Source organism: Anomaloglossus baeobatrachus, chromosome 3 (assembly GCF_048569485.1).
Source record: "Anomaloglossus baeobatrachus isolate aAnoBae1 chromosome 3, aAnoBae1.hap1, whole genome shotgun sequence".
Taxonomy (NCBI): domain Eukaryota; kingdom Metazoa; phylum Chordata; class Amphibia; order Anura; family Aromobatidae; genus Anomaloglossus; species Anomaloglossus baeobatrachus.
Genome location: NC_134355.1, coordinates 312,776,746 through 312,790,173, shown reverse-complemented (window position 1 = coordinate 312,790,173; position 13,428 = coordinate 312,776,746). Strand labels below are relative to the sequence as shown.

The 13,428-nt window shown below is 43.0% G+C and overlaps 1 protein-coding gene across 1 annotated transcript in view; it reads left to right on the top strand.

Annotated features, from left to right (window-relative positions):
- RFX6 (regulatory factor X6) overlaps positions 1 to 13,428 on the top strand; it is a 343,542-nt gene that overhangs the window by 306,793 nt on the left and 23,321 nt on the right. Inside the window, exon 17 of the mRNA XM_075338312.1 lies at positions 392 to 895. Within this exon, the coding sequence (XP_075194427.1) occupies positions 392 to 895 (504 nt within the window). The remainder of the gene's footprint in view (positions 1 to 391; positions 896 to 13,428) is intronic.

The following is a 13,428-nucleotide window of genomic DNA, read 5'->3' as shown; positions in this document are numbered from 1 at the left end:
GGTTGTCCCAGTAGTTGATAACCCCTTTAAAACAGGTAATTTCAGTATCAGTTTTGTTGGTGTAAGACACTTGACATTCCCATCAATCAGCTGCTTTCACTTGTATAGGACCAGAACTGCAGTTCTTGGTAACAGACACTACACAGTGAATGGAGCTGGCTGTTCAGTGTGTACATCAGGGCCTTTGCCGGAGATGAAAACATGTAATCTGAAGGGGTATCTGAGCCCCTCAGGTTTGACTCTAATGAGCACTTTTCAGTATAGGTCATCATTATTATAAGCCATTATAATCCTTTAAAGAGAGTTTAAACTTGTAAGACTTGTATTTTTTTATTAAGCTATGTACTAACACTAAATTAAGTTTTCATTTAAAACTTGCATTTTTTTTTAGATCAGATGGAAGTATCCCAAAGCACCGCTCATCTTATGACTCCACCTATGTCACCTGCCATACTCAACAGAGGTAGCGTCATAAACCAAGGGCCAATGGTTTTGAGGCCCTCCAGCATGGGTTCTGGATTAACAACTCATTCTCAAGTCTCTTCATTTTCTGAGCCACCCTATCACAACCTTTCTGAATCTAATGACAACTATTTTGGAAATAATTCTAACTATCAGGCCATGTTCAGAACTCATACACAGTCTGGGAACTTTCAGCATAGAGTGGATCAGAGTAGATATTCACAGGTAAACGACCAACAAGTATCAAGAGATTATTTTACCAGCAGTTGCGCTGTGACTCCATTTAGCACTCGTCCATCATCAAACTATGGGACATCAAGTTCACAAGAAATACAAGGCATGCAATTATTTAATTCAAGTGGTTACAATTTTCTAAATAGTTCTGCTTCTGGAAACTGTCATGGAGGAACATATTCTTCAAACACATCCAATGGTATTGTATACAATGTTTAATAATGAGTGTCTTATTGTACAAATTCATCTAGGCATTGACATAGCCAACTTGTGTGAATTTGTGAGAATTGTGAGCTATATATTGGGTTATTGATTACTTCAGATGTAACCCTAGGGAAACATCTTTTGCAGGATTGGCTGGATTTAAATGACTGAGAACACAGCAAGCAAAATAAGCCAAATTGGATTTTTTCTTGGAATTGTTCAGATGTATATGGTAAAGTGTCAAGTTTTAAAGGGAAAATGTTACCAGGTTTTTGCTATGCAATCTGGGATCTCCATATTGTAGGACTAGAGTCCCTAATTATAGCAATGTGTCACTAATTGGGCTGTGTTTTTCCAGTTCAATACAATCAGTGTTTTATCAGCAAGAGATTATCACTACAAGACAACTTCACCCTCACTGAGAAGTCCAACTACTCCTCCAGCACTGATTAACAGCTTTCTGTCATTATAAATTATACACAGAAAGCTAAATCTGCACCGGAGAAGTCTGATTCTATCATAACTGCTGCACCCAGTATATTAAGTGATAGATCGCTGGAATTGGAGTTTCAGTATCTGCCTCATGGTGCTGTCAGATTACATAGCAAAACCCTACTGACAAATTCTCTTTAAGCAGCAGAATAAGCTTTATTATTTCTATAGAAACTGAACAAAAAGGTACTCTATGTAATAAGGGGGTTGTGTAAAGGTGAAACTGTCATGACCCCGACTGTTAGTGTTTCCTGGAGTGTGGGCGGGGGGAGGGGCCCCCCCTCCGTGCCTCGCCCTCCGTGCCTCGTTCCTGGGATCACGGCGCCTTTATCTTCAGGGCACTTCTATTCTTGCGGTGCAAGTTATAATTCTGCTCTGCAGTCTGCCGCTGGTCCCTTGTAAGTTCTGATCCCGCTTCCCGTTCTGATTACATTTGTCCTCCCTGCCTTCTGTCCTGACTGTGTCCACTCCCCTGCCTCCTGTCCTGCCTGTGTACGTTCTTCCTGCCTCCCATCCTGACATTCTGTCCCCTGAGCTTTCCGTCCTGACTGCCTCCATTCCTGCTCTCCAAGCTCCCGACTTTGGCTTGTCTATAAACTCTGGTTTCCGTGCTCCCCTGGTCTTTGACGTTCCCGCTCTCCCTGGACTCTGTCTCCATCTGACCCACAGTGCCTCGTACTTCTTCCACTGGGGAGACTTGTGCCTTCTAGTGGAGGATTGCTGTCAGCACTCTCCTGGTGCTCTGGTTCCTCCCACTGGTTTGTTAAGACTAGTGTTATCTAGTAGGGAATCCCTACCTAGCACTCTCCTGGTGTTCCAGCTCCCCCTGCAGGTTTACTATAGAAACCTGATGTAGGAATTGTAGGTCCTGTTAGATTTGTACAGTATATTGTATTCTGTGTACAATGGAAAACTCTGTACATGCTCTGGTATCATGAAAACATTGATTATTCTATATCACTCTTATTCTACCAAATTTGTGCAGGCAACTTTCATTTAAGTGATTGAGAGATAAGGAAATAACAGAATGCTGAATAGGCTATTATGTATTTTCCAAAGACTAAAGACCTGGTACACACAACGATGGATCTAATGATATATTGCCGGGGTCACGGATTCCGTGACGCACATCCGGCATCATTAGCAACGTCATTGCATCGTTCCTTTTTAAATAATCGTTGATTGTTGAGCACGCAGGTTGTTCGTCGTTCCCGAGGCAGCACACATCGCTACATGTGACACCTCGGGAACGATGAACTGCAGTTTAACCTGTGGCCGCTGGCAATGCGGAAGGAAGGAGGTGGGTGGGATGTTACGTCCCGCTCATCTCCGCCCCGCCGCTTCTATTGGGCAGCCGCTTAGTGACGCCGCTGTGACGCCGCACAAACCATCCACTTAGAAAGGAGGCAGTTCACCGGCAACAGCGACGTTGCTAGGCTAGGCTCCAAACGATTTTGTGCGCCACGGGCAGCGATTTGCCCATGACGCACAAACGAAGGGGGCGGGTGCTTTCACCAGCGATATCGCTAGTGATATTGCTGCGTGTAACACCCCCTTAATTCTCACAGCTAGGCATTGGTATAGGTGTATGGACTAACTTTGTAACTATAGATTTGAATGGTTTTAAAGGGAATCTGTGACCACTTTTTTTCTAGCTAATCTCAGAGCAGGATAATGTAGGGGCAGAGACCCTGATTACAGCAATATGACACTTAAGGCCACATTTCACTAAGCGACATCGCTAGCGACATCGCTGCTGAGTCACGGTTTTTGTGATGCAACAGCGATCTTGCTAGCGATGTCGCTGTGTGTGAAATCCAGCAACGACCTGGCCCCTGCTGTGAGGTCGCTGGTCATTGCTGAATGTTCTGGACCATTTTTTGGTTGTTGCTCTCCCACTGTGAAGCACACATTGCTGTGTTTGACAGCGAGAGAGCAACGATCTGAATGTGCAGGGTGCAGGGAGCCGGCTTCTGCGGACGCTGGTAACCAAGGTACACATCGGGTAACCAAGCAAAGGCTTTGCTTGGTTACCCGATATTTACCTTGGTTACCAGCATCCACAGCTTCTAGAAGCCGACACCCTGCTCCCTGCACATGTAGCCAAGGTACACATCGGGTAACTATAAGCAAAGCGCTTTGCTTAGTAACCCGATGTGTACTATGGTTACCAAGCACAGCGTTGTTACATGGGTCGCTGGTGGCTGATCTCTGATCGCTGTGGAGATCTGCCTGTTTGACAGCTCACCAGCGACCATGTAGCGACGTTCCAGAGATCCCTGCCAGGTCAGATCGCTGGTGAGATCGCTGGAGCGTCGCTAAGTGTGATGGTACTTTAACTGGTCTGCTTAATGAAGCTTTGATAAAATCTAACCCATCAGCAGGAAATTATCAATGGGGCTAGTAAACCTGCTTAAAAAGTAGTCATGCATATTTATGAGCTGTGTAAAATTTCACTCCCACCACTAATTGGTGGCTTTCTGTTTACATTGTACATGGATGGAAAGCTGTCAATCAATTATGTGATTATTTTGCTCCTTTACCCAGTTAATTCTTCTTTTTTCCATTACTTCTATGACATCACATGATTAAAAACAGACTAGCTGAATCCTCCTAAAATTATGTAGAAACAGGAAGTTTCTTTTCCCTCAATAAGCCCATGAGCCACTGTAAAAGTCCCTGGCAAGTAGAGGATGGAGCAGCTGGGTCAGGATTTGAAGAGGGGGAGGACTCATGCAGGAATAATAATAGACTTGCTGTTTCTAAGGCAGAAAAAAAGATTTAACTGGGTAACAGGGCAAAATGAGCAATTATAAGTACACAGTGTCATATAATGATAATTGCAATATTATGAAGATAAAATCTTTGATGAGAGTAAGTTAGGTTTAAGTTTTCATCAATAGAGGTTTAAGATGCTTAATTTTCATGGTTTCTAAAAATGTAAGACATTTGAATGCTGTAATAAATGATTTAGTTCAGCTTAACTGTTTGGTCCAGAGGACAACCATACAGTAAATAATCCAAGCAGTAATTTTAAGATGTTTTGCTACCTAAGTGAACTTTTCTATAGGCTATATGAATGAGCAAATGAGCAGTGATTGGATTGATGTAGGTAAAGTAGTGGAATCGGCTATCCTGTACATCCTATGACTTATACAATACAAACTAGCAACACTTCAAAGAAAAATGTTGCTTTATCTTCATTTCATCTAATTAATTGAGAACATGATTTTGACAATTAAAATATATAGGTATTACAGGTTGAGAGCTGATTTTGTGAAGAGCTATACCCTAGAGCAGATTAGTAAAGCACCACTCACAGATTACATTGCAGTCCGGTTCTCAAAATTGCTGCTGATGGAGACCATGTGGTTAGACCTGTTACTCAGTTTCCTACAACTGAACACACTGCACACATTATGGGTCCTAATTCGATGATCAATTTTACTGTCATTCTTTCATAATTTTCACATGGTGATCACATGAGCTTTACTTTTTGGCTATGTGCGCACTTTGCGTTGAGTTAGTTGCATTTCAAAACGCATCCTCTGGCAGAAATTGTCTTTGTCAAATTTGGTTTTGACCACATAAACGCTAAAAATACGCTTGTGTTTTTACCGCGTATTGGCCACGTTTTAACCGTGATTTACATGCTTTTTCATTGCTTAAAGTCATATGCTTTTTGATTACAAATACAATGCTAAATAAACTTTAAACATTCAAACACTATGAAAAAGAAAGAAAAAAATGATTACAAATATCATGATTAAAAGCATATACAAAATAGCTAATTTTATTAAATTGATAATTGTGTTCTAATATTTATGTATAAAATTACGTTAATTTATTGATTTTCATTAATTTAATTGTCGGACTGTGTGTTTGTGTGTAAAGGGACATATCATGCCCTTAATATAATCTCAGAAACGTATGCTTTTATTTTGTCAAAAAACATGCTTTCAGCAACAAAAAAGCATGTAAAATGCTAGGATTTTGATTTAGAATGCGTTTTGAAACTTCTCATTGACTCTAATTTTAGCAAAATGCAGACAAAATGGCAAAAACAATTGACATGTTGCTTCTTTAAACGCAGAGATTTTGACAAATTTTCAGCATCAAAAACGCTGCACTTTTTAACAGAATTGTGTGCACAAGAAAGCCCTATTTCCCATAGACTATGCTTGAAAATCAAAACGCATGCATTTTTTCATTAAAACGCTGCAGTTGAAAACGCTGCGGAAACGCATGAAAAAAAGCAAAGTGCGCACATAACCTAAAGGCTTCAGACTCTCCATTGGCTTCTAACTTTCTCTTACAGTCCACTTGCATGTTTCTTTGTGGCTGACTAGGAATTTGCTATTTAAACAATCACAAAAAGTACTAAAATAGACCTTTATTTGGATGCACTTCATCCCTTCTAGAGATGAGCGATGTTCGAGGCTCGAGGTTTGCCAATTTCAATTTCGAGTGATTTTGGGGGGTGTTTGAGATGTTCGACGAACTCGAGCCTTTTGCTAAAAGCTCGGCAGTTCGAGTTACCATTTGAGAACGGTTTGAGCACCAAAAGCGTGGCTTTTCACGGTGAGTACGTGCGCACCTTTCGTATCTGCATGCATCCTGCGTCCCCAGCACAATCCCTCTCTCTTTCCTACGGGCGTCTCGCTACACGGCTGTCACAAATCTCTGGAGGCTTTTCCTCTTTTGAACACGGCTGCCGCTTCATTATTCAATTAGTTATTCCGTGCTTTCCCCGCCCACTGGTGCCCATGATTGGTTGCAGTCAGACACGCCCCCACGATGAGTGACAGCTGTCTCACTGCAACCAATCACAGCCACCAGCGGGCGGGTCTATATAGTGCAGTAAAATAAATAAATAAAAAAAAAAAAATGCGGTTCCGACGATATTTGATACCAGCCAGGATAAAGCCACACGGCTGGAGGCTGGTATTGTCAGGATGTGGAACGCCACATTATGGGGAGCCCACCACCCTAACAATATCACCCAGCAGCCGCCCGGAATTGCCGCATCCATTAGATGCGACAGTGCCGGGACTCCACCCAGCTCATCCCGAATTGCCCTGGTGCGGTGGCAATCGGGGTAATAAGAGGTTAATCATGCCAGGCGTCTCCCCTTGACACCTTCCATGATCAACCTGTAAGTGAAAGTAAAGAAACACACAGCGAAAAATCCTTTATTTGGAATAAAAGACAAAAAACACTTCATTTACCGTTTTATTAATCCATAAACAACAATCCAGGTCCGAAGTAATTCCCACGACACTGTCAGCTCTGCTACATGAAGATGACAGTGAGCGATCTGTGTCCTCTCACGTAGCAGCTGAAGTGAGCCATGCTGTCGCCGGGACTTCAGTCTGCAATGTAGAAGTCAAGATAACCAAATCTGCCTATGTTTCTCAATAGAGCCAGTGGCTCAATGGATAGAGCTCCTGTCTAAGAAGCAGTACTTCACGAGGTTGCGTCCTGGTCGTCCCGGTAAAAAATGTAATTTATTTTTAATTATAATTATTATTTATTTATAATTATAATTTAATTTAATTATGCACTGAGGGGAGGAGCCGGACATCAGTTGTGAGCCGCGGGACACACCTCTAAAATCAGAGCAGTTCATGGAATGAGGCTGCATTGCTCTTTTTCTCTCAGTCTCTCTCTCTGTCTTTCTCTCTGTCTCTCTCTCTCTCAGTCTCTCTCTCTGTCTCTCTCTCTCTCAGTCTCAGTCTCTCTCTCTCTCTGTCTCTCTCTTTCTCTCCCTGTCTCTCTCTCTGTCTCTGTCTCTCTCTGTCTCTCTCTCTGTCTCTCTCTGTCTCTCTCTCAGTCTCTCTCGGTCTCCCTCTCAGTCTCTCTCTCTCTGTCTCTCTCTCTCTGTCTCTCTCTCTGTCTCTTTCTCTCTCTCTCTGTCTCTCTCTCTCTGTCTCTCTCTCTCTCTGTCTCTCTCTCTGTCTCTCTCTCAGTCTCTTTCTCTCTCTTCTCTCTCTCTCTTCTCTCTCTCTTCTCTCTCTCTTCTCTCTCTCTTCTCTCTCTTTTCTCTCTCTTCTCTCTTTTCTGTCTCTTTTCTCTATCTTCTCTGTCTCTTCTTTCTCTCTCTCTCAGACCTGGCGATGATCAGCTGATGCAGTCACCTGACGGAATCAACTGACACTGTAAGTCGAGTGGTGAGGCCTGCTTTTTACCGCCCTGCCAGCTAAACTATCAGCTGATGCTGTCAGACAGGAGTCTGCACAGAAGTGTGTAGTTTTTTTGAGGGTTTTTTTGCACTGATGCATCAGCTGATTGTATAAAAGCCATTTATACAATCAGCTGCTGTGTCATGTGATTCAGGCCCTTGAACCTGACACATCATCTGATCGCTTTGCCTTCCAGCAAACCGATCAGATGATATTGGATCTGGATTGGACGGCGCGGGACCCTTAACCCAGGATTACTGCGGAGGGGGGTTCTTTATTTCAATAAAGCTGGAGTCACTAATTGTGTTTTATTTCTAATAAAAATATTTTTCTGTGTTGTTTTTTTTATCTGTACTAGAAATTCATGGTGGCCATGTCTAATATTGGCATGACACGATGAATTTCGGGCTTAGGGCCAGTTGATAATATACAGCTATCCCTAAACCCATTATTACCCAGCGAGCCACCCGTCACCAGGGCAGCTGGAAGAAATGGATACAGCGCCAGAAGATGGCACTACTATGAAAACGCCATTTTCTGGGCGGCTGCCGACTGCAATTCACAGCAGTAGTGTCCAGAAAGCTTGGGCACCCTGAGCTGCGGATTCCAATCTCCAGCTGCCCAGCTGTACCCATCAGGACGCAAAAATTGGGCGAAGCCCACATCATTTTTTTTTTAATTATTTCATGAAATTCATGAAATAATTAAAAAAAGGGCTTCCCTATATCTTTGGTTCCCAGCCGGGTACAAATAGGCAGCTGGGGGTTGGGGGCAGCCCGTAGCTGCCTGCTTTACCTGGCTAGCATACAAAAACATGGCGAATCCCACGTAATTTTTTAGGGGGGGGGCAAAAAACTCCTGCATACAGTCCTGGATACCAATCAACATATGCCGCCAATCAGATATGCCGGTGGGCGGGGAAAGCAGTGAATATTCATTAGAGATAATTGTCGGACTCAAAAGTAATGTTGCATCCACCGTGTCTCGGTAAATATTTCCTGCTTTAACCCTTTTGCTTCCTTTTCATTTTTTTTACAGTGGCCAATAACAACCATGAAAATACTTAACATGGCTATGATGGGCAGGGAGAGGATGGTATTTGCCATCTGATCAATTACCGATCGTTGGCAAGATCTTTTGTGGTAAATGATTAATCTGATCCGGCCAAAGATCGTATAACTTGTTTCTGATCTTTGCCATTCAGGATTGCTTATCTCTACTGCAGGGAACCCCAGTGATGTCAAAAAGCATATCAAAAAGTACAAGAAAAAAAACGGCATTACACATGAGTGTTTTTCCTGCATTTTTCACTGGCTCCATTGAAGTCAATTGGGGAAAAAAGCAGGAAAAAAAGGCTAAAACAATTGACATGCTGCTTCTTTTTTCAGCAACAAAAAAGCAAGGAAAAATGAAACAACGTGGGGACAGCAAGTTAGAATTCTCATAGACTTTGCTGGGATGATTTTTCCTTGCTTCTATTGATTAAAAAAAGCAAGGAAAAACGCTAAAAAAAAACACAAAAAAAACCACACAGTGGGCAAAAGACCTACTCTCCTCATATTTTTAGAGTAGGTCTCTCTTAGACTAGGAATATCTCAGTACTCAGTCACAAACACAGGTCTATAGGCGTAGATAGTAAGGTTTGTAATTAGATCGAAAACTGACCCAAAGACTTCACACAGTGAGTTGTGGAGAAAATCTGCTATTCTGAATGGTCTTCGATCATAAGTGGTGTACCCCAAGGTTCAGTGCTATGTATACTTTTATTTAACATTTTTATTCATTAGATTGAAGAAGGGACTAATATTGTTGTTTCTATTTTTGCAGATGATACAAAGTAATGATATCTAGTCCAGTTCATGAACGATCTTTATAGGTTACAAGCTGATTTGGAAAAACTTAGTGTTTGGGCATCCACTTGACAGAAGAGGTTCAATGTGGAGTAATGTAAAATTATGTATCTAGGCACTAATAATATCTGGGTTGTATACTGTATGTTCTGAGGGGAGTAAAACTTGGAAGGTCACTTGTAATCTACTACTTGTAGATTAGATTATAGACTAAAGGGGCTTTACACGTAACGACATCGCTAACGAGATGTCGTTGGGGTCACGGAATTCGTGACGCAAATCCGGCCTCGTTAGCGACGACGTTGTGTGTGAAATGTACGAACGACCGCTAACGATCAAAATTACTCACCTATTCGTTGATCGTTGACACGTCGTTCTAATCCCAAATATCGTTGCTGTTGCTGGACACAGGTTGTTTGTCGTTCCTGAGGTAGCACACATCGCTACATGTGACACCCCAGGAATGAGGAACAACAACGTACCTGCGTTCTCCGGCAACGAGGTGGGCGTCACTTTCTTTCGGCTGCTCTCCGTCCCTCCGTTTCTATTGGATGGCTGCCATGTGACATCGCTGTGATGCCGCACACACCGCCCACTTAGAAAGGAGGCGGTTCATCGGCCACAGCGACGTTGCTATCAGGTAAGTCTGTGTGACGAGTCCTAGCGATATTGTTCACCACGGGCAGCGATTTGCCTGTGACGCACAACCGATGGGGGCGGTTGCTTTCACCAGCGACATCGCTAGCGGTAAAGCGGCCTTTAGTAATAGTTTGCAATGTCAATTAGGTTCTAAGGCGTTTACAAAGTGTTAGCGCAAATTCATCTATAATATAGTTAAGTTCTGGACACAAGTTTATAGAAAAGAAGCCCTGGAGTTAGAAAAAGTACAGAGGAGAGTCACAAAACTGATAAGGGACGTAGAGGAAAGAGTAAAATATTTAAATTGATTTAAACTTGAGAGGAGCCAAAGAAGGAGGGATATGATAAACTCGTACAAGTACATAAATAGATGACACAAAATATATAGTTAAAATCTGTTTTATATCGGTCTCTCAGAAAATTTAAAAAGAATGGGTTTAATCTCCTTAGGATCATGCAAGGCTTATTTACTATAAGAATTATTATTATTGATGAATTATTATTAATCTCAGAAGTTGGTCACAGTGTATACTGTCAATGATTTAAAAAATAGGCTTAATGGGGTTATCCAGCTTATTTTGCTTTTTTTTATTATTATTATTGGCTACTTACCTGCCCTGCTGTCAGCCCCTCTCCCCCGGCTCAGAGTGGTCATGTGACGATTTTGCTGCATCTGGTCATTTCATGTTAACAGGGGCAGGACTATGTTGACATGCAAATCAGTGAACAGCTTGTTGCCGCCCCGCTGCTTAGTGGGCAGGTATAGTGCGAAGAGCACCCGCCCCCTCCCATACACTCCGTAGTCTCCCTCCCCCACCTCCTGTGCCCAGCTACGTGCACCCTGAATTCCAGCCAATTCAGTGTCCAGTTCAATAAGGCAAGGAACAAGAAAGTTGCCCACTTGCCTTCAGAGACAATGTCAGTGCTGTGTCCCCAGTGCATTATCATGTTTAGTGCCCGACACCCAGGGAACTGTCCCACCCCCCCGTGCGCACTATATCTTATCAGTATGGAGCTGTCTCCCTCGTGTGCGCTGTCTCATCAGTATGGAATGGACTCCCACCTCCCCCGTGCACGCTGTATCTCATTAGTATGAAAAGGCGGCTTTTCAGAGCGATCAGCTGATCGTTCATTCTCTTTATCAGCTGATCGCTCTGGTAAGCCGGCGGTCGGCTTTTGATCTCCTGCATCTTGGACCTGCGCTCGGTTGGAGGAGGGAAGAGAGCGCATGGCATGTGGAAGAAGGCGCACAGGGAGGCAAGAGGGAGCACAGGAGGGGAATGAAAGAGCACAGGGGGGAAGACAGAGCATGGGATTGTGGGAGAAAGAGCACAAGGGGGGAAGAGAGAGCACGGGATTGGGGGAGAGAGCACAGGGGGGAAGAGAGCACAGGGGGAGAGAGCACGGGGGGAGAGCATGGGGGGGAGAGCATGGGGGGAGAGAGAGCACGGGGGAAAAGAGCTGAACGGGAGTGTGGGAGACAGCACAGGAGGGAAGAAAGAGCACGGGATTGTGGGAGAGAGAGCACAAGGGAGAAGACAGAGCATGGGATTGTAGGAGACAGAGCACAGGGAAAGAGAGAGCACGAGAGGAGGGAAGAGAGAGCTTGGGAGGGGAGAAGAGAGCGCACAAGAGGAGGGAAGAGAGAGCATGCACTGCACTGCTCTCCCAGCCAATGGGGAACGTTATGTTCTTCATTGACTGGGACAGTGAGTATGGATCGTCGTGGGACCCCCTTATTGGATTATGCTGGATCAGATTTGATTGTTCTTTCTAATAAATTGGTGAAAGAGGGAATGTGTTGGGGAGTGTTTTTTTCAAATAAAAAAATTTTTGTTGTCTTTTTTTTTTATTTATTACTGACTAAGTTAGTAATGTCGGGTATCTGATAGATGCCATGACATCACTAATGCCAGGGCTTGATGCCAGGTGACATTACACAGCTGGTATCAACCCCATATATTACCCCGTTTGCCACTGCACAAGGGCAACGGGATGAGCCAGGGCGAAGCGCCAGGATTGGCGCATCTAATGGATGCGCCACTTCTGAGGTGGCTATGGACTGCTATTTTTAGGCTGGGGAATGTCATATAATGGTGGATCTCCCTAGTCTGAGAATATCAGACCACAGCTGTCCGCTTTTCCTTGGCTGGTGGTCCCATTTGGGGAGACCCCACGTTTTTATCTTTTTTTAATTATTTAATTTAAAATAACAGCGTAGGGTGCTGTTTTGGATTACCAGCCAAGGCGAAGCTGCAGGCTGCTGCTGTCTGCTTTACCCCAGCTGGCTACAAAAGATAGGGGGACCCCACATCATTTTTTTTTTAATTATTTATTTATTTTTTAGCGAAATACAAGGCTAAACACCCTTAAGTGCCACATGAAAGGCACTAAAGGGTGCAAGATTACAAAATGTAGGGGAGTGGGACATTATATATGTCTAACTTATCTATTATCTATCTATCCCTTCATTCATTTATTCATCCATCCCACTATTTATCCTTCTAGCTATCCCTCTATTCATTCATTCATTCATTCATTCATTCATTCATCCATCTCTCTATTTATCCCTCTAGCTATCTCTCTGTCTCTCTATTTATCCATCCCTCTATCTATATCTATCCATCTATTAATCTATCTAGCTGCTTCCGTTTTTTTTGCAGTACGCAATGAAATGGAATGAAATGGAAATAAAAGCGACCTCACGGACCTGCATCATGCTAGTAGTGACATAGGCATGCTCTGATATTTGACAGCATGACCAAAATGTCATGTAGGCCAAGGAAAAAAGTGGTCAAGGTTTTTCACAAAAATCTGCAGTAACTATATTTTATTGCAGATTATTATTATTATTATTTATTATTATCGCACTATTTATTGCATTGGGCTTCACAGTGTAGATACGTGAATCCTCACATCACATGCAGCAGACACCGAGTTGTCAACAGTCAGAATGAATGGTAATGTGACCACTCATATGCAATATGCAAATTACACATTCTGAGCCCAATGTGTCAATTCATATAGTGACACATAGAGGGATAAGCCTGGACAAGCTATGTGCAAATATATATATACTAGAAGATGGCCCGATTCTAACGCATCGGGTATTCTAGAATTTACGTATTGTGTAGTTAATGTATGATTTTTGTTATATATATATATATATATATATATATATATATATATATATAGATGTTGTTGTGTGTAGTTACCAAGTGTTTGTGTAGGGCGCTGTAAATGTTCTGGGTGTTGTCTGGGTGGGGGTGTGTGAGAGCGGTGTTGTATGTGTGTTGCGTTGTTTGTGGAGCGCTGTGTGTCTGCAGCGTTCTGTGTGTGTGGTGCTGTGTGTGTTGCACGGTTTG